Source organism: Canis lupus, chromosome 13, assembly GCF_048164855.1.
Source record: "Canis lupus baileyi chromosome 13, mCanLup2.hap1, whole genome shotgun sequence".
Taxonomy (NCBI): Eukaryota; Metazoa; Chordata; class Mammalia; order Carnivora; family Canidae; genus Canis; species Canis lupus.
This window is the reverse complement of record NC_132850.1, coordinates 7,555,607-7,575,194: the sequence shown is the minus strand read 5'-3', so window position 1 is coordinate 7,575,194 and position 19,588 is coordinate 7,555,607. Positions and strand designations below refer to the sequence as shown.

Here is a 19,588-nt window from a genome sequence, read left to right as displayed (position 1 = left end):
TTTCTTGCTCACTGTGGTCCAGGCATAGTGGTCTCTTTGCCGTTCTTCACCAAGCAAACTTCTGCTTTTTCCTCTAAACTTGATTTTCCCTCGGCCTGGAATGTTCTTCCAAATGCCCACATGACTCTTTTTCTCACTTCCTCTGTTTTCTGTCACCCTTTCATAGAGGTCTTTAACAAACCCGTCTAAAATTGTTAATGTTAATTTTCCAACCCTTCCTCTGTTTATCCCCTTAACATTTATTTTTGTGGGGGGATGAGAGGCAGAGGGGGAGGAAGAGAGAGGATCTAAAGTAGGCTTCATGTCCAGCACAGAGCTCCATGCGGGACTCAATCTCACAACCCTGAGATAACCTGAGCTGAAATAAGAGTCAGATGCTTAAGTGACTTAGCTACCCAGGTGCCCCTATCCCCTTACCGTATTTTATTTTTCTTTACAGCATTCAATACTACACGACTGGCAAAAAAAGAAATGCAATATAATCTACTCATCCAACCCTCCCATAAAAGCTTCTTGAAGATTAGCTCTTTATTAATATTTTTAAAATTATTCTTCACCTGGGCCTGAACAATGCTTGACAGTTGGAGGCAATGATTTGTTGAACAGATTAATGAGTCAATGAATGAATGATTTAGTGAATGATAGACTTTCAGCAGATGTTAGTTTGTAGTAGTATAATGGTATAATGAATGGTATAGTGTAACGGTTAAAAATGGAGGCTCCGAATCAAACTGACTAATTGCAAATCCTGGCTTTGCCATTTTCTAACTGTGAACATGTTTTTAAATCTTCCAACGCTTCAAGTTTTCTCAGTATAATATAGTACCTGCCTCAAAAGTTATGTTGCAAGAAATCACAAAATGTGTTTGAAATATTTAATAATAAAGGTAGGGGCGCCTGGTTGGCTCAGTTGGTTAAGTGCCAGACTCTTGACTTTGGCTCAGTCATGATCTCAGGGTTGTGGGATTGAACCTGACCTGGGGCTCCTACTCCATGGAGCCTGCTTGAGAGTCTGTCCTTCTCCCTCCTCCCTCTGCTCCTCCTACTTATGCATGAATGCTCTCTTGCTCTCTCTAAAATAAATCTTTAAAACATTTATTAGGGATCCCTGGGTGGCGTAGCGGTTTGGCGCCTGCCTTTGGCCCAGGGCGCGATCCTGGAGACCCGGGATCGAATCCCACATCGGGCTCCCAGTGCATGGAGCCTGCTTCTCCCTCTGCCTGTGTCTCTGCCTCTCTCTCTCTCTCTTTCTCTGTGACTATCATAAATAAATAAAAATTTTAAAAAAACATTTATTAATAAAGATAGCTATTGTTGTTAACATTCCTTACATATAAAGATGGAATATCCCCCCCCCAATATATTAGGAACTACTTAAAGCAAATAGCTGACTTATTAATCTCTGTATCTATAAAAACTTGAACATAATAATTGTTGAATAAATTAAGTAGATAAATGACCTTTTATGTTTTTTATTTTCTTTTAAGTTTTATTCCCAGTTGGGGCTCAAACTCACCACCCTGAAATCAAGAGCCGCATGCTCCTCTGACTGAGCCAATCAGGTGCCCCATGCTTTTTTTTTGTTGTTGTTGTTTTTTAATTACCTATAGGGGCAGTGAGTTTCATTAGAGAATGGGGTATATAGGAACATTACATATTAGTTTTAAGCCAATCTTGATAGTAATCATTTGTAAATAAAATAGCAGAAGGTTATTTTATTAACAAATAAAAGATATTTTAAAATTGTAACGCCTAATGCTAGAAAGGATAAGAGAGAGATCTTATGATATTAATGTGTTCATATGCTATTTGGCAGTAAGTATCAGGAGTCAGAAATACATTTCTGTTCATATCCTTTGATTTGGTATGTCTACTTCTGAAATTGATATGAAGGGAAAAAATTCTTTATGCCTGTTTCCCTCTCTACCTCCCCCCAAATACTAGGTGCTCAGTGCAGAGAAGTGCACTAAGTGTATTTTATGACCTGTTGTAGATGCCTGTTAATATTTGTTAAAGAGCTACATATTTTTTTTTATAGCTTAAAGCCAAGCACATCTAGAATGTATAGGTTTATCTCATTTTTAAAATAAGACAGCTGAACATACCTCAACATAATAATGTCTGTATGTGACAAGGCCACAACTACTATCCTACTCAACAGTAAAAAGCTGAAAATGTTTCTTGTAAGTTCAGGAAAAAGACAAAAATGCCAACCCTCGCCACTTTTATTCCATAGAGTACTAGAAGTACTAGCCAGAACAATTAGGCAAGAAGAAATAAAAGGCATCCTTCCTAAGAGGAAGAAGTAAAGATGTCACTATTTGCAGATGACATTACATATGTATAGAAAACCTGGAAGACCACCAAAAAACTATCCAGTCTAATATATGAATTCAGTGAAGTTGCAGGATGTGAAAGCAATATACAAAATTTGTTATACTTTGTATGCTTAGTAATCTAACAGAAAAAGAAATTAGGGATCCATGGGTGGCGCAGCGGTTTAGCGCCTGCCTTTGGCCCAGGGCGCGATCCTGGAGACTCAGGATCAAATCCCACGTCGGGCTCCCGGTGCATGGAGCCTGCTTCTCCCTCTGCCTGTGTCTCTGCCCCTCTCTCTCTCTCTCTGTGACTATCATAAATAAATAAAAATTTAAAAAAAAAGAAATTAAGAAAAGTCTCATCTTCAACTGAATCAAAAAGAAGAAAATACCTAGAAATAAATTTAACCAAGGAGGTGAAAAACATGGATACTGAAAACTGTCAGACATTGATAAAAGAAACTGAAGACAACACAAATGGAAAGTGCTCTTGGATTAGAAAAATTAATATTGTAAAAATGCCATACTGCCTAAAGCAGTCTGCAGGTTCAGTACAATCTCTATCAAAATTCCATTGGCATTTTCCACAGAAATAGAACAAACAGTCCTAAAATTTGTGTTAAACCACAAAAGACCACAAAGAGCCAAGCAACTTTGAGAAAGAACAACAAAACTGGAGGAATCATGGTCCCTGATTTCAAACTATATTACAAAGTTGTGTTAATAAAACAGTATGGTATTGGCATAAAAATAGAAAAATGTTTCTATTTTTATGCCAACAAAAATGTTTCTATTTTTATGCCAATAAAAGAAAATTCCTTTCTTCTCTGCTCTCTTCCTTTGTCTTTGTGATTTTCTTTAATGGGCGCTTAGATTCTTTTCTTTTTATCTTTTGTATATCTACTGTAGGGTTTTGCTTTGTTGGTTACCATGAGGTTTCATGACTCCTTTTCTTTTCTTTTCTTTCTTTTCTTTTCTTTTTTCTTTTCTTTTCTTTTCTTCTTTTCTTTTTTCTTTTCTTTCTTTCCTTCTTTCTTTTTCTTTTTCTCTTTTCTTTTCTTTGTCTTGTCTATCACCAGCATAGTCACTCTGTTGATACTCAGCAGGCTTTAAAAAACTTGTGTGTGTACCCTGAACCTAATATACTCCATGTTAACTAACTTTAATTAAAACAAAAGCAAAAAAAAAAAAAAAAGCTTGTATGTATGATGTCTGATAGTCTACCAATTGCATTGGAGTGTAACTTGAAACTTTTCTTTATACGTTGTCTTGCTTTAAAAAAAAGTTGTAATGAGTTTGGGGAACATAGTGTAAACATTTGTTATATAAGAATAATTTGAAAAAATTACATTGAAAGATGTCTAAACATATTCTAAGTTTAGATTTTAAAAACCAAGACGTATTTTACAGGAAAAAAATCAGTTCTGTGGTATATGCCTGTAATTACCAGGCTAAAATGGAAGAGAGATGGAAACCTAGAGAAGTAATGACCATAAGAGCCACTTTTCCCCTGAGGGCATTTGCTGATCTTGGAAACTAAATTTTGATGCCTGAAAATGTAAAGTGAACAGAAATTAAAGTCCAGAGTCTGCACATGATGGAGAGTAGAATACAGGAGACCTTCTGTAGCATAAACTGGGCCCCTCAAATGCTGTATACTGAAGGTGAGAGTAATCTTGAAATGGATGATCCTCCCTGGAAGCTTAAACTATAATTTGAATTTAAGTTGCATTGGACCGGTAGTATTCCCAGGAACCTGATAGAAAGAAACAAATGCAAATCTTTTCTTAGGGAATATATCTTTATCCTAGTTCTCAAATTATTTCTACAAATTATTTTTCAGGATATACATGCTATCAGGATACCATGAGCAAGAAAGACAATAGACAGTGAAAACAAAATCACACTTCAGATATGGAAGCTATTGGTCGCAAATTAAAAAAACATTTATGAACAACTATATATTTTTTAAAGATTTTATTTATTTATATGAGAGGCAGGCAGAGCACAAGCAGGTGGAAGGGGCAGAAAGAGAAGAAGCAGCAGATTCCTTGCTCAGTGGGGATCCCAACATGGGGTTCGATTGCAGGACCCTGAGATTGTGACCCAAGCCGATGTCAAATACTTAACCAACTGAGCCACCCAGACACCCCTAAACAACTGTATTTACAGGGCTATAGTAGCAACTGGGTTGGATATAGAATCCATACATGCAGCCCACTGAGGGCAAATTGTAGAGGTGTTTGAGAAAGATAAAAATAAATAATGGAACCTTTCTGAAATATTGATCTCAATTGAAAATTGAACAAAAAGAAAAAAAAAAGAAAATTGAACATATGTTTTGAACTAACACAAGGACATATTTATGGATTCTCAAGTCTCAAATACAAAGAATGTGTACAGAAAAAGCAGTCACAATACCAAATGCTAGAAGATAATGTCTGTGGAAATTTGAAAATCAAAGTTTTGAATGTATGGGTTCATTTTAGGTAGTTTGTATATAATGGTAACAGACATTTTTAAATGTGTAAAGCCTTGGAAAAATCTGCCCCCCTCCAATGTCTTTTTATATAACACTACTTAAAGATATGCAGTAGAATAACAAAAGATGAAATTGAAACCTCAAGAAGGGAGACTATTGGAGTTGGAGAGGATTAGTAGTGAGCAAAGAAACCATATAAATACAGTAACTTATTATGCCATTGTTTTTCTTATAATGAGACATTTTCTCCATATTTTTCTACAATGATGAATGTTTTGGTTATCCATTACTGCGTTAGTGGAGTTAAAACAACAGCAGCAGTTTAGCATTTCTCAAGATTTTGTGGCTAGAAGCTCAACTGGTACTGTCACATGGGAGAAAAGAGGGAAGAGTCTGGGAGTCTGGGCTCGGCTCCACTTTGGCCTTTCCATGTGGCCAGTTGGACTTCCTTGTAGTATGGAGGCTGGTTTTCAAGAAGTAATATTCCAAAGCAGAAGCTGCAGATCTCTTAAAGCCCAGTCTCAGAAGTCACACAGTGGAAGTCCAGGGACAGACAGCCCAGATTCAAGGGGAAAGGAAAGCCGCCACTTCTTGATGGAAAGAGTGGTAAAGATGTACTGCTGTCTTTTATTGTCACATGAGATATTCAACTACTGATTATGATCTCTTTCCTAGAATGTAATTTGGAAAGGAATAGACTAAACAAAACTTCTACGTTCCATTTAGTGAATACCTTGTTTCGTTAGCAAGGTGAATTTTATCTTGATTTTTTTTAAAGTAGGCCATAATAGCATATGATTCAAAATTCAAAAAGATACAAAGGGATACACAGGTGTTTCTGCTATAGTGTGATAGTGTAATATATGCAATCATACTAAACCTTAATGGGGCCAGGGATGGGAATAGACTTGAAGCTAAGGAGTCAAAACCTATGCAACTTTGGGGCTCCCAGCTGGCTTATTCGGTAGAACAGGCGACTCTCTCTCTCTTTTTTTTTTTTTTCCTAAGATTTTATTTATTCATTCATGAAAGACACAGAGAGAGAGGCAGAGACACAGGCAGAGGGAGAAGCAGGCCCCATGCAATGAGCCTGATGCAGGATTCAATCCCAGGTCTCCAGGATCACGCCCTGGGCCGAAGGCAGGCACCAAACCACTGAGCCACCCAGGAATCCCCTAGAACAGGTGACTCTTGATCTCAGGGTTGTAAGTTTAAGCCCCATGTTGGGTGTAGAGATTGCTTTAAAAAAAATCTTAAAAATCTATGCAACTTTGTAACTGGAATATAATAGAAACTGAAAATTCTAATAAAATACCGCAACCATTAAACATATTAAATTCATATTGATTGGAAAACATTCTGGCAGTTCCTCAAAAGGCTAATTAATGATCCAGTAATTCCATCCCTAGGAATCTACTCAAGAGAAAAGAAAACTTAGTCCAGGGATACCTGGGTAGCTCAGCAGTTTAGCTCTTGCCTTTGGCTCAGGGTGTGATCTGGGTCCGGGGATGGGTCCCACATGGAGCTCCATGTGAGGAGCCTGCTTCTCCCTCTGCCTGTGTCTCTGCCTGTCTTTCTGTGTTCTCATGAAAAAAAAAATAGATAAAATCTTAGAAAAAGAAAAAAAAGACTTATGTCCATACAAGGACATGGTATGAGAATTCATAACAGTATTATTTATTATAATAGCCAAAAAGTGGAAACAATCAAAATGTCCATCAAATGGTTAATGGATAAATAAAAGATGGAATATCCAAACAATGGAATATTGGGAATAAAAAGGAATGAAGTCTGATAAATGCTGCAAGGTGGATGAACCTTGAAAACATGCTAAGTGAAAGGAGTTATAAAGGAGCACATGTTACATGATTCCATTTATGTGAAACTTCCAGAATAGGCAAATCTATAGGGACAAAGTAGATTAATGGTTGTCTTTGGTTGGGGGAATAGGGAGGTGATGGTGAAGGGGTGCAGGGTTTCATTTTGGGATGAGGAAGATGTTCTAAAATTGATTATGATGGTTGCACAAATCTGTGAATATACTAAAAACCATTGTATACTTTAAATGGGTAAATTGTATGATGTGGATATCCCTTAAAAATACTACTAGAAGCAAAAAAAAAAAGTTCTAGTAAATAAGTACTATAAGCATAAGGCTTTACATTAAGATATTTAAAAAAGATGATGGTAGCTCGATGAAATGGGTTGTGAGGACGGTTTGAGACAGCCAAATTGCTGAGATAAAGGCAAATAGTACAAACTTCAGAGGAAATCATGCAAAAGCTATTCTAAGTCCAACCATGTGGCTTAACCAGAGGGAAGACCTTAGGTATAAGGAGTTTCATGGACAATACTGTATTACTCTGTCGTTTGTTGTATTCATTGTTAGCGTACTTGTGTTCAACTGCTGTTGCTTGTTAAAGCAAAAGCATTAATAGGCTGAAGAAAACCACATATGAACCAAAGTAAGTCTGTGCCAAAGTGACATACATAATTTCCCTATTTACAGTTGCATGTAAGCTGATTTATTGGGACGCCTGGGTGGCTCAGTGGTTGGGCGCCTGCCTTTGGCTCTGGGCGTGATCCTGGCATCCCTGGGAGTCCCACATCAGGCTCCCTGCATGGAGCCTGCTTCTCCCTCTGCCTGTGTCTCTGCCCCCCGCCCCTCCCCGTGTGTCTCATGAATAGATAAATAAAATCTTTAAAAAAAAAAAAAAAGATAGCTGATTTGTGTTACAGCAACAAGTGTTGGGTATCAGAATAGATTATATAGGGAGAAAAAAAATCAATCTTCTTTCTTAGGCCCCCAGCCATCTAGTTCCCTCTCTGAAGGCAGTCATTGCTCCCACTATCATGGTGTCCTAATATATTCTAATAGTGTGTACACTGTATAATATGAATGTAGGTTGTATATGTCTAACATGAGTGTCTATTCTGTTTTCTCATCCAAATGAACATGGATTTTATATCCTATCCTGCACTGTTTTTTTCGTATAACCTACCTCTACTGATACTAAGGAAGTTCTCTGTTCTTTTTCTTTTCTTCTTTTTAATGTTAACAGTTAAAGGTTATTTTTCCATTGCATGGTTGTAACAATAATTGGGCTCTGATTTATTCATCTCATTTATTTAACACATTTATTATTTACTGTATGCCAGGAGTGGTTCTGGACATTATAGATCAGTATAGGAAACTGACAAAACTCCCACCCTCATTGGGCTTACATTTCAGTTCTTTGTTATTCCAAGGAATGCTGTAGACAAGGATATACTTGTACAAATGTCTTTTTTTTTTTTTTTTTTTTTTTTTTTACCTGTGGAAGTATATGTGTAGATAAATACTTAGAAATGGAATTACTAGGTCAAAATGTACATGCATTTGTAAAAATTAAGAGTTTTTTTTAGTAGTTTGAGTTTATAGAAAAATTGGAAAGTAACAGGCATTCCCATATATTCCATTGTTCCCCTTCCAACCAGTTCTCTGTATTACTGCTTTAGTTTGTTACATTTATTACAATTAGGGATCCAGTATTGATACATACATACATACATACATACATTCTTATCTGAAGTCTGTAGTCTATCTTAGGCTTCACTCTTTGTGTTGTGCATTCTGTGGGTTTTGACAGATGTGTGTAACCTATATCCATCATTACAGTATCCTACAGAGTAGAATTAAAATCCCCTGTGTTCCACCTATTCATCACTTCCACCCCATAAGGCTTTGGAAACCACTAATTTTCTTATTGTTTCCGTAATTTTACCTTTTCCAAAATGTCATATAATTGAATCATATAATACATAGCGTTTTTAGATTGGCTTTTTTCACTTAGTAGTATGGATTTAAGATTTCTCCATGTATCTTCATGCTTGATAATACATTTCTTTTTTTTTAGAGATGAATAATATTCCACTGTCTAGATGTACTAGTTATCCACTCACCTACTGAAGGACAAGTTTTGACAATTATGACTAAAGCCACTATCAACATTCATGTGCAGGTTTTTTTGTGGATATGTTTTCAACTAACTGAGTAAATACTAAGGAGCACGATTTCTGAATAGCATAATAATAGTATGTTTGGTTTTGTAAGAAACTGCTTAACTTTTTTTCCCAACTGGCTGTACCACTTTGCAGTCCTACCAGCAGTGACTTGTCATCATTTGGTATTAATGTTTTGGATTTTGGCATTTGTATAGGTGTGTAGTGGTATCTCGTTTCTTTAAGTTTGGAATTCCCTACTGTCAATATGATGTTGACCATCTTTTTATATGCTATCTTTCTATCTGTATATCTTTGGTGAGGTATCTGTTCAGATCTTCAGTCTATTTTTAATTGTTTTTATTTTTGAGTTTTAAAAGGTCTTTGTGTATCTTGGATACCATTTCTTTATCAGATCTGTGTTTTGCAGATATTTTCTCTCTGTGGCTTGTGTTTTATTCTCTTTTGCAGATTAGAAGTTTAATTTTAATGAAAGTTTACCCGTTTTTTTATTTCATGGATTGTGCTTTTGATTTCATCACCAAACACAAAGGTTTCAACTGTGTTATCTTCTAGGACTTTTATAGTTTTGCATTTTATATTTAGGTCTGTGGGCCATCTTGAGGTTTTTTGCTTTGTTTGTTTTAGAGCAAGGATGGGCAGAGGGGCAGAGTGGGGGAGAGAGAATCCTAAGCAGGCTTTGACGCTCAGCATAGAGCCTGATGCCATGTTTGTTCCCATGACGCTGAGATCATGACCTGAGCAGAAATCAGGAGTCAGATGCTGAGCCACCCAGGTGCCCCATTGAGTTAACTTTTGAAAAAGATGTTAGGTCTGTGTCTAGATTCTTTTTTTTCCTTTATTGTTGTTTTGCATGTGTATATCCACTTGTTCGTCACCATTTGTTGAAAAGGCTATCTGTTTTCCATTGAATTGCTTGTGTTCCTTTGTCAAAGATCAGTTGACTGTATTTGTGTGGATCAATTGGAGACTTTCTGTTCTATTTTCTTTTTATGTGTTTTTTGACTAATACTCCCTGTCTTGATTGATTGTAATCTTATAGTAGATCTTGGATTATAGACAAGCAATGAACAATTAAAATTTGAAATTAAGAGCACAATACTATTTATAGTAGCCCCAATTACTTAGGTATAAATCTAACAAAATAGGTACAAGATATTAGGAAAGCTACAAAATTCTGATGAAAGAAATCAAAGAACACCTCAATGTATAGAGAGATGATATTCCATGTACATGAATAGGAAGACTCAGTATTGTAAAGATGTCAGTGTATCCCAACTTGGTTTATATATTTAGCATAATCCCAGTCAAAATCTCAGTAAGTTATTTTGTGGATACTGATTCTAAAGTCCAGATGGAAAGGTAAAATTACCAGGATAGCTACACAGTATTGAAGGAGAATGATGTCAGAAGATTGATACTATCTGACTTCAAAACTACTTCAAAACTATACTTACTACAAAACTGGTAATCAGGACGGTGTGTTACTGGCAAAAGGATGGACAGATATACCAGTGGAACAAAATAGCTCAACAGGATAGTTCCAATCTCAGTTCTATTTGCTACTACGACATTTTAGGCAAATCATTTCAGTTTTCCTCATCTATAAAATTATTTTAGGGTTTGTATGAAGATTAAGTGAGAGAATACATCTAAAGCAAATAGTGCATTGCCTGAGATATGGTAAGAGCTTGATAAATTTTAGCTATTATACATTTTCTTTATTTAAAAAAAATATATTACGTAAACTCCTCACTCAATCTTGGGCTCCGACTCAAACCCTAAGATCAATAGTCAGCATACTGTACTAACTGAGCCAGCCAGGCACCCCACTGTCGTACATTTTCCTTTCTTTCTTTCTTTCTTTCTTTCTTTCTTTCTTTCTTTCTTTCTTTCTTTCTTTCTTTCTTTCTTTCATTTTATTTTATTTTATTTTATTTTATTTTATTTTATTTTATTTTATTTTATTTTATTTATTCATGAGAGACAGAGAGAGGCAGAGACATAGGCAGAGGAGAAGCAGCTCCTTGCAGGGAACCTGATGCAGGACTCCCATCCCGGGACTCCGGGGTCATACCTGGAGCCGAAGGCAGACTCTCAACCACTGAGCCACCGGACATCCCTATTGTACATTTTCTAATTTCACCTGATAAGGTTCATAAGAATGTGGCAGAGCAGATATTATTCCCATTTTATAGATAAGAAAATAGGAGTTTCAGGGCCACCTATATTTGACAGAAGTCAAGTGGTTAGATAAATAGCAAAGCTACAATTATGACCTAGTCTAGAATTACTCAGTGATACCTAGGATATTATCAGTATTATCTAGGATAGCAGGAAAGATAATGTCCTCAGAAGAGGTTTTACAAATGTAGGAAAACAAAACTAAAATAATAATATAATAATAATAATATAGGCAGCACTTTAATGTACTTTTATCCACAGTGAAAGAAGACTTGTTGACTTTTAATCCTGATAATAAATTAATCTTGGTCAAGATGCATTATCCTTTTGATACATTGCTAGATTTTGTTAACATTTTGTTTAGAGTTTTTTAGGTATATTCATGAATGATACTGTCCTGTGATTTATCTTTCTTTTTCATAATAGTCTTGTCAGGTTTTAGTATCAGAGTTTTTCTGGCATCATATATTGAATTGGGGTATACTTGCTTTTTCCTATTCTTTCTGTTTTTTCTTAAAGATCTTATTTATTTATTCATGAGAGACCAAGAGAGGCACAGGGAGAAGCAGGCTCCCCATGGGGAACCTGATGTGGGACTCAATCCTGGGACTCTGGGATCATGTCCTGAGCCAAAGGTAGACAGACACTCAACCACTGAGCCACCCAGGCATCCCAACTTTTTCCTATTCTATAGAGGAGTTTGTAAAAGATCAGCATTTTTTTCTTGTAATGTTTGCTGTAATTCTCTAATGGAACTATCTGGATCTGGAATCTTAGTGTATGTGTGCAAATTTTTTTTAAAGATTTTATTTATTCATGAGAGACCGAGAGAGAGGCAGAGACATTGGCAGAGGGAGGAGAAGCAGGCTCTCTGCAGGAGCCTGATGTGGGACTCGATCCTGGATTCCGGGATCATGTCCTAAGTCAAAGGCAGGGAAATTTTTTTTTTTTAATTTTTATTTATTTATGATAGAGAGAGAGAGAGAGAGAGGCAGAGACACAGGCAGAGGGAGAAGCAGGCTCCATGCACTGGGAGCCTGACGTGGGATTCGATCCCGGGTCTCCAGGACCGCGCCCTGGGCCAAAGGCAGGCGCCAAACCACTGCGCCACCCAGGGATCCCCGGAAATTTTTTTTAGGATTTTATTTTTTTAAGTAATCTCTATACCAAACATGGGGCTCAAACTCAGAACCCCAGGATCAAGAGTTACATGTTCTACTGGCTAAGCCAGCCAGGTGGCCCCTGGAAATATTTTTAATTGTGGATTTCATTTTTTCAGATAGGTAAAGGACTTTTCCGATAATTTTTTTTTCAGATAATTTTAAATGTCAGTTCATTTAGATAATCGTTATTAATTTATTAACTGAATTTGTTGTTTGAACTTCATTTAACAGCTACATTTTAGGCTTTAAAAGCTTTTTTTTTTTTTTTTAAGATTTTTATTTATCCATGAGACAGAGAGAGGCGCAGAGACACAAGCAGAGGGAGAAGCAGGCTCCATGCAGGAGCCTGACGTGGGACTCGATCCCGGGTCTCCAGGGTCAGGCCCCAGGCTAAATAAAGGCGGCGCTAAACCACTGAGCCACCCAGGCTGCCCCCCGCCCACCCCTTTTTAAGCAAAGCAATGGAGGTTTATTAAGCAGAGATATAGAGAGAGCTCTCAGGAGTGAGAGGCGTCCCCACAGGGCTGCCCTGGGCTTTAAAATCTTAATGCTATATATCACTTAAGGTGTTTTTGTTTTTTTTTTAACTGTGATAAAGTACACATAAGGTTAAATTTACCATCTTAACAATTTTTTGGCGTACAATTCAATAGTATTTAAGTACATTCACATTGTGTACAACTAATCTCCAGAACTTTCTTCATCTTACAAAATTGCACCTCCATCCACTAAGCAGCACTTCCCCATTCTCCCTTTTCTCCAACCCCTGGCAACCACCCTTGTACTTTTTCTGAGTTTGATTACTAAAGGTATTAATAAGGGGAATCATACAGTGTCCTTTGGTGACTGGTTTATTTCATGTAACATAATCTACAGGGTTCATCTGTGTTTTAGGATGTGTCAGAATTTCCTTCCTTTATAAGGCTAGTGTTCTATTATATGTATTACTGCATTTTCTTTATCCATGTATCCATCAGTGGACACTTAGGCTGTTTCCATTTTTTGGCTGTTGTGAATGATGGTGCTATGAGCAAAGGTGTGCAGTTATTTCAACATTCTGCTTTGAATTCTTTTGGATGTGTATCCTGCAGTAGAACTGCTGGATCATATAGTAATTCTATTTTTAATGTTTTGAGGAACCACAATATCGTTTTCCATTTTATATTATTACCAACAAAGGACTTTTCAAATTATATACACTTTTGTGTGTCAGTAAGGTGTATTGCTCTAGTAACTTTTCTGTTTCACCAGATTTATTGACATAATGTTGTACCTTCAGTATCTGTAATGATAGCATTTTTTCCACTTATATGATTTTATCTCCTCTTTTATTATTTTTTTAAAGATTTATTTGAGAGAGAGAGAGGGCACGCACACACTCAAGGTGGGGGGAAAGGGGAGTGCCAGAGGGAGAGGAAGAAAATCTCAAACAGACCCCCTGCTGAGTGTGTAGTCCTACACGGCTGGATCCCACGACCCTGAGATATGACCTGAACTGAAATCAAGAGTTGGAGGTTGACTGAACTATCCAGGCACCCATCCATCTGGAGTTTGTCAATTTTATTTATCTTTTCAAATAATTTTCAAAATATCGAATTTGTACTTTGTTTTCTTATTGATCCTTTTATTATTTTATATTTTTCATCTGTTCTTATCCTTATATTGTACTTTAAATTTATGTTATTGGAGCGCCTGGGTGGGCATTCAGTTAAGAGTCCAACTTTTTTTTTTTTTTAAGATATTTATTTATTTATTTATTTATTTATTTATTTATTTATTTATTAGAGAGTATACAGATGAGAAGAGGAGCAGAAGGAGAAGGACAAGCAGACACGATGCTGAGTGTGGAGCCTGACACAGGGCTGGCTCAGTCTCACAACTCTGAGATCATGACCTGAACTGAAATCAAGACTCAGAGGCCTAACCAACTGAGCTACCTAGGTGCCCCAAAGCATCCAGTTCTTAGTTTCCGCACAGGCACAAGTCATGGGATCAGCCCCACATGGGGCTCTGTGCTCAGCCTGGAGTCAGCTTAAGATTCTCACTCCCGGGCAGCCCAGGTGGCTCAGCGGTTTAGCACCGCCTTCAGCCCAGGGTGTGATCCTGGAGACCCGGGATCAAGTTCCGCATCGGGCTCCCTGCATGGAGCCTGCTTCTCCCTCTGCCTGTGTTTCTGCCTCTCTATCTCTGTGTCTCATGAATAAATAAATAAATAAAATCTTTAAAAAAAAAAAAAAGATTCTCACTCCCTCTCTCAGTGCCCCCCCACACACACATACTTTCTCTCTAGAATAAATAAATCTTTAAAAAATTAAATTTATATTGTTGTTTGATCTCACACTCTTTAGGTCTGGTTTGTGCTTGCTCATGCTCATCTGGGTTTATATGATTGCTCTCCCTATTTTCTACCCCTTCTAAAACAACTTTCCAGAAATAACCAATTGTTTTTGGTGTATCTATTTAAATGAGGAGAGTGAGTTAGGGAGAAAAAAGTTGAAGCATTAGAAATGTCTTTCATCACTAGGCTTCAACCATTATCAGCTATACTTAAAATTCTAATATATGCTGATTGGCAAGATTATCAAACACAGCTTATAACAATGTTACTTTTTTTCCCTCTTCCTGGCAGGACCCGTTGGGGCCCAGCCCCTACTCATGGTGCCCAGAAGACCTGGCTATGGCACCATGGGCAAACCCATTAAATTGCTGGCTAACTGTTTTCAAGTTGAAATCCCAAAGATTGATGTCTACCTCTATGAGGTAGACATTAAACCAGACAAGTGTCCTAGGAGAGTGAACAGGTAAGAATCACTAAATCATGGAAATTATTTTGCTATTTGCTTTAGTAATTACGTTTATTTTTCATATTTAATAACAGTGCTAATGTTTTAACAGTTTGACCAGAAACAGGTGATAATTTGTTTTGAAATTGTACATGATGTTGGGAAAAATCTACAGTCTTCTCATTATATCATGAGGTCACATGTTTTCTCTGTGATAAGAGAGATCCAAGTCCTTTTTATATGCTCTTGAAATAAGACTAAGCATCTGTTCCATTGCTATCAGGTAATATAGCAGTGCTTTCATTTTTCCTCCCCTCTCCACTCCCACCTTACTTATGATGGGATGGTAGCAGTAGTGGGTAGAGCTAGAGGTTTCATGTTTCATGCATTTTGTTCTGATCCTTAATTTCTGACTTTTCTCATTCTCATATAGGAACCAAGTACATATGTATATAAAGATTTTATCAATCTGCTTTCAGTAAGCTGATTCTCTCACCTCCCCCAAATAATGTGTGTGTGTGTGTGTGTGTGTGTGTGTGTGTGTGTGTGATTGTGGTTTGGGTAAATAAGGGAATATAAAAGGAATTTATGACATGATGTACACCATGAAAGAAGTTTTAAAGAACAAAGACAAATCATTGTATGGACAAAAAACATTTAGAAAACAGTGATGTTCGGGATCCCTGGGTGGCTCAGCGGTTTAGCGCCTGCCTTTGACCCAGGGCGCAATCCTCGGGTCCCAGGATCGAGTCCCGCATCGGGCTCCCGGCGTGGAGCCTGCTTCTCCCTCCTCCTGTGTCTCTGCCTCTCTCTCTCTCTCTCTCTCTCTCTCTCTATCATGAATAAATAAATAAATAAATCTTAAAAAAAAAAAGAAAACAGTGATGTTCAACTTAGTATTTTGGTTTGTACTATCAAATACCCCAGCCTTTTCCTATTCAATAAATATTATTAAGAGTCTTCATTTAAGACGTAGGTGGTTCTTTTAAGAAATTCGTAATTTAGATAAGACACAAATACAAAGTGAATGAGCACTAAGGCGCTTTGCGATAGCATGTAAAAACAAATAAACCACCATATGAATGTTATGATTAATGTGGAGTACAGAATTCATACTGAGATCACGCCCCTACTATAAAATTTATTTAGCTTCAGTGCCCTACAGAATGACATCCCAAATTTAGCATTCCCTTCATAATTTGGCTCTAATCTATAGCCTTTTCCATACTCTGCAGCTCTTACCTAGAATGCCTTCTCTGCCCTTGTCTATCTGGCAAACTTCTGTTATTTTTCAAGGCATACCTTTTAGAAAAAATTATTTGAGAGAGACAGCAAGTGAGAGAGCATAAGCAGGGGCAGAGGGAGAGGGAGAGGTAGGCTCCCCGTTGAGCAGGGAGCCTGAAGCAGAGCTTGATCCCAACACCCTGGGATCATGACCTGAGCTGAAGACAGATACTAAACCAGCTGAGCCACCCAGGCACCCCCAAAATGTTTTTTTTTTTAACTCTGTAGTCAGAGGTAATTCATTCTTCTGTGACCCTACAGTATTTGATGTATACTCCTGTTACAGTATTTTTAATGTATTATGGTTACTTGTTGCTTCCCTCTTCTCCCAGTATAACATCTTCATGAAAAGGAATACTCTTTTTTGTTACCTTTGTAGCCCTGTTATTAGCTTGATGATTGGCACATAATACTCAGTAAATGAAAGGCTTATAAAAGTAAAATGAAATGGGCATGATGGTAGAGGACAGAAAGAGAACTGGACATTATAAAGAGCTATGTATGCCTAGACAGATTTTCAGTGCCCTACGCTTCTCTCCTACAGTCTGTAGTCTAGTTGTTGTCTTGCACTCATTCCTCTCTCTTGGCTGTGTTACTGCTAGCCATCATCCCTGTATGGGGACCTATCTTCATGCTGTACTTTCAGATTCACTTTTTCTTGTTTCTCAAAATTGGGGTGTTTCAAATTTTGTTCTCAAAATTTGTAAATGTGAAGGATAATCCTGACTCTTCTGGGTTTTTTATTTTATTTTTAGATTTTAAAAATTTGAGAGAGTGAGTGAGCACATAAGCAGGGAGAGTGGCAGAGGGAGAAGGAGAAGCAGGCTCCCAGCTAAGCGGGGAGCCTGATGTAGGGCTCTGTCCCAGGACCCTAGGATCATGAGCTGAGCCAAAGGCAGACATTTAACTGACTGAGCCACCCAGGCACGCCCTGATCCTTCTGTATGATGTTTACATTTTTAAAAGGCATTTGTTGGGGCACCTGGGTGGCTCGGTCATTTAAGCATCCAACTCTTGTTATTAACTCAGGTCTCAATCTCAAGATCATGAGTTCAAGTTCCACGTTGGGCTCCATGTGGAACCTACTTTAAAAAGGGGGGAGGGATCCCTGGGTGGCGCAGCGGTTTGGCGCCTGCCTTTGGCCCAGGGCGCGATCCTGGCGACCTGGGATCGAATCCCACATCGGGCTCCCGGTGCATGGAGCCTGCTTCTCCCTCTGCCTGTGTCTCTGCCTCTCTCTCTCTCTCTCTCTGTGACTATCATAAATTTAAAAAAAAATTTAAAAAGGGGGGGGCATTTGATAGGATGCCTAAGGCAGATATTTCTTTTTTTTTTGAAGATTTTATTTATTAAAGAGCATGATTCGAGGGAGAGAAAAAAATCTCTAGCAGACTGTGTGCTCAGCGTGGAGCATGACGTGGGGCTTGATCTCATGACACTGAGATCATGACCTGAATTAGAACCAAGAGTCAGATGCTTAACTGACTGAGCCACTGAGAAACCCCTAAGGCAGATATTTCTGACATGAATTCCTTACCTACTGCCTTTTGCCCTTGCTCTGCTCAAAAGAATCGCCCCTAATTTTAGCATTATATAGTAAAGGATTATTGTAGGCTATTTATTAAGTAGGAGAATTGTATGATGAAAATGTAGGAAAATAAAACTGCTTTAAAGACAAAATGTGTTGAAATTGCAGACTAATGGGAGATGGAGGCTTGGGGTTTACAGGGATGTCAGCTGAGGGTCTTTTTTGTTTTTCAGAAGAGTTCTAAGGGACTAATAACAGAGGCAGTAATATTAGGTAAAAAGGAACCAAATTATTTATTAGATTTGTTCCTTCTCCTATCTAACTTATTTTTGATAGGGGTAAGGGAGTTATTTGTGTATTATGAAAGTACATATGAAATTGGGGTATTTGGCTGGCTTAGGCGGTAAAGCATCCAACTCTTGATCTTGGGGTTGTGTGTTTAAGCCCTATGTTGGGTGTGGAACCTAATACAAAAAAAAAAAGGAAAAAAATAAATAAAAAAATAAAAAAAATAAAGGAAAGAAAAAATTAATTAGTATAACATTTCACATGTAGATGCTCAGTGTGTTACTTAAGTTTGGGAGCAAAATATATGTAATAAATTGTTGTATATATTCTGGTTTTTAATTTATGATCCTTTTGACTTCCCTTATTATATTTTGTCTTCAGGTTGCTTTGTTTTGTTACATTGTTTGCCAATAGAAGTAAAGGATCTGTAATTTAGATGTTTCCATGTGGAAATTTTTATTCTGTATCTTTTGAATTTTCATAGGAGCTATAGGATTTCTTTGAGAATCTTAAAATGACATAAATCAGTTTTCTACTTGGTTAATAATATGGACTTGATTTTATGTCAACATCTGCAAAACTTGCTCTCTTTATTCCTTCAAAAGGCTAGCTTTTATCTTCGCTTTTTGCAATATTATTGCATAACTAGTTAAAATTGTTGCTGGGCTTCTGAATTGGTTCAGTTCCTACACTTCAATGGCTAGAGCTCAAGAAGTTAGAAAAAACTAGCTAGAACTTGACAATTCCTATTCCATATTAGCTAAACAGTTATGGGCTAAAATGCCCCAGTATTTAAATCAACACGTAGGAGGTTTTTCTTGTCCATATGCCACATGCTCAAATATTTGGCACCATGGCATTAATCATAATAGTAGACTGATGGGTTGTAGCCAAACAAGTTTCCACTTTAGTCAGAGGAGTTTTCTTGGACAAAATACCCAGGAAATGCTTGTGAGTCATTTTGTGAGTCAACTTCTCTACTTCGGATTTTCTGTCTGTTGCTTGTTTTGTCCTTTCCTCACCCCTTTAGGATATGTATGTGTATTGTTTTTTGGCCAATAAGATTTTGATTGAAAATGATCATATGGTAAGAGAGCATGTTTGTTAAGCAAATTTTGAATGTTTCTGGTTGTTTTTTTTTTTAACAAGTGAATGACCTCAATAACTAAAATCCAAATATTTTTAGAACTATTATGACCTAGAGTATAAATTCCATAACTTGAAGATTTGTGCTGATTTATCCAACTGCTAGTATGTATGAGGATAAACCTTAAGAAGGTTGTTAGGTACTTACTCAAAATCATTAAGTAGTATCATAGATACTTGGGAAAAATTGTATAAAATCATGATTATAATTGCAAGATCTATTTTATTTTTTTATTTATTTATTTTTTTTGCAAGATCTATTTTAAACAAGAATAAAGATTTGAAGGAATCATGAAATAGTATGAGATTGTGGCTGAATTTTTTTGGTTCAGTTTTCTTTTATAAATGAAACATCTTATAGTCGTATTGTGGTTATTGTTACTATCATGATTTGTGATAGAGTGCAAAAT

At 37.0% G+C, this 19,588-nt stretch overlaps 1 protein-coding gene and 1 long non-coding RNA gene across 5 annotated transcripts in view; one reads left to right on the top strand and one right to left on the bottom strand.

Annotated features, from left to right (window-relative positions):
- The window catches only part of AGO3 (argonaute RISC catalytic component 3), a 120,603-nt gene that overhangs the window by 11,088 nt on the left and 89,927 nt on the right, over positions 1–19,588 (top strand). For 2 of the 3 annotated variants that reach the window (XM_072771971.1, XM_072771970.1), the window contains exon 2: positions 14,779–14,950. In XM_072771971.1, the coding sequence (XP_072628072.1) occupies positions 14,779–14,950 (172 nt within the window). Of the gene's footprint in view, positions 1–14,778; positions 14,951–19,588 lie in introns of those variants that run through there. The other variant, XM_072771972.1, reaches the window with a different exon arrangement.
- The window catches only part of LOC140602456 (uncharacterized), a 65,714-nt gene continuing 49,509 nt past the window's right edge, over positions 3,384–19,588 (bottom strand). For both annotated transcript variants that reach the window (XR_012005407.1, XR_012005408.1), the window contains one exon: positions 3,384–4,074. This is a non-coding gene — a long non-coding RNA (uncharacterized lncRNA). The remainder of the gene's footprint in view (positions 4,075–19,588) is intronic.